The 2176-nt window shown below is 27.8% G+C and overlaps 1 protein-coding gene across 1 annotated transcript in view; it reads right to left on the bottom strand.

Annotated features, from left to right (window-relative positions):
- Nucleotides 1–875: 875 nt before the first annotated feature.
- Nucleotides 876–2176, bottom strand: part of LOC111700387 (protein mothers against dpp) — a 15236-nt gene continuing 13935 nt past the window's right edge. Inside the window, exons 12-13 of the mRNA XM_023471275.1 lie at nt 1644–1766; nt 876–1253 (exon numbers count right to left, since the gene is read on the bottom strand). Of these exons, the coding sequence (XP_023327043.1) occupies nt 1137–1253; nt 1644–1766 (240 nt within the window). The 3' untranslated portion in view covers nt 876–1136. The remainder of the gene's footprint in view (nt 1254–1643; nt 1767–2176) is intronic.

Raw genomic sequence — 2176 nt, 5'->3', positions numbered from 1 at the left:
TGTTATTTTGGTTCGCAATGTTTTAAAGGTTTGGACAAAAAGCTCGGGACAAAAATAAATCTATAAAGGCTTGAACCTTTGAGATTTAACGAAAATTTAAGTCCAAAAACTTTATAGCACGTCGTACCAAATTAATAGTGTTATAGGTAGTTTATAGGTAGGTAGTCTTATAAAACGATTGTGTACTTATCTTATTTTAATGACTATTTCTAGATCAAATAAGCATTAAACAAAGCAGAAGTCAAAATATAAAGTTGATTTCAATTTTATTTTCATTTCAATTGAAAAAATATTTTGGAAATATCCTAATTTTTTTGGAGAAAATCCGGGAACCAATCAAAACTTTATAGCACACGTGCACACGTTCATTATGAAATTACACAATAATTTCGTAAAAACTAATAAAAAGAAAATTCTTAGCCTCTAATTTGCTAACATTCTTTAAATCATTTAACAAGTTTTGTATTTATGATTTTATTTTCTTAAAATTTCTGTCCGAACAGTATTCGTCAATATATATCATATATATGTACATTGAAGTGTATTTTACGACAATTTAACAAATTATAAAATTGGTGAAATGAACTTTGTAACTAGAACTTTATATAATGCATGTATATTGTATATTTATATTGTGAATTATGATTGTTAAAGAATACAAATTTTACAGGTGTTTGTAAAATTATAACTTATTTGGGAGAAAACTGAATGCACTTTTAGATGAAAAACAAAAGTCAAAAATATTAATCTGTTCAAGAAAGCTGTAGATTAAATTTCATTATTAATCACATTTTCAGTTTTATACGATTAAAAAGTACAAAAATTGGTCATTAAGGAAATGTTGTGATAAGTAAAGCTAAGAGATTCATCATGATCAAACAATAATTTTGTTGACCAAAACACTTAATCTTCAGAAAATGCTTTAAATTTAAAAATTGTTTAAAATTAGTTTTTAAAACCACATATAATACTAAAAATAATTATTTAAACTGAATTTTGTCGATTGTCGGGTGTCCGGTGTAGTGCAGGGTTCAGTTGATTAAAGGTTGATTTAAGATAAATTGATGAAAGAGCTTGCTCACTGAAAAACAGGGTCATCAGCCTTTTTCTATAAAATCTTTTATTTTCTGTTTAGTTTACGAAACAGATGAAATATGATTTCCAGGACTTCCCATCTGGGTTAGAACTTTATCTAACCACTGCAGAGGACCATGGAGATGAACCTCAATCCAACATGGCGTAGATGTTACATCCTTAAAAATAATTAAATAATTTTTTCATAATTTTAAACATCAACCAACTTCCAAAAATCATTTTTAGGGGCGAGGGTGTATGTTGGACGTGCGGTTACAAAATTATTATGGGAGATTAAAATTATATTGTTTATGAAACACCCTGCGTGTGCGTACTGTATAATTTATGCTGTAATACAAAAGAAGGATTATTATAAAATTTTCAGAAATGAGATAAAATCTTATTTTTAAACAACTTTAAATAATCTTGATCCTTATCTTTAACTTTCAAATGGAAATATTAAGATCTCGAGAAAATACATTAGTACCATTGTGAATTTCGTGTAGCAAAGGTATCCAAGAATTAAAAATTTTACAATATATATTTATGTCTCTTGAAGATCTACTGACCTGTCTATGATATTCAGCTCCCCAGCCCTTGACAAAGGACATTCTTATAGTGCACATCTTTGTGAGCTCATACACAGCCTCAAATCCGTGATTTACACTTTGTGTTAGCAGAGTGGCAAATTCCTTAAAAATATATATTTTTTAGAGCATATTAAGAGATTTTTATTCTAAACGTCTAGTCAAATATTTTCATTTATTATTGAATTATTTGGCAATTTCCAATGGCAAGTATTAACGCTTGTTAAAATATTGCCAAATTTTGAACAAATCATTGCAAAAATTAAAAAGTATATTTTTTAATTACATGTAATGGGATTTGAGCAAAGTTCTCAATTGGAATTTTGAAAAAGACAAAAAATTTAGTTTTATTTAGAAATTCATTGCAAAAAAATCTTACAAGAAATACACGAATAATTAGTTGTGATTTTTTATAGTAAACCCATCATGAATACTAATGACAATTATTCTTATTTGACTCTCACACCCTCCTTTTCTTTTGTGTAAAAACAAGGGTCCTGTTACCCCCCCCCCCC

The sequence above is a fragment of the Eurytemora carolleeae genome, unplaced genomic scaffold (genome assembly GCF_000591075.1).
Source record: "Eurytemora carolleeae unplaced genomic scaffold, Eaff_2.0 scaffold88, whole genome shotgun sequence".
Lineage (NCBI taxonomy): Eukaryota > Metazoa > Arthropoda > Copepoda > Calanoida > Temoridae > Eurytemora > Eurytemora carolleeae.
Note: the sequence above shows the minus strand (reverse complement) of the source record. Positions and strands in the feature narration are given on the sequence as shown.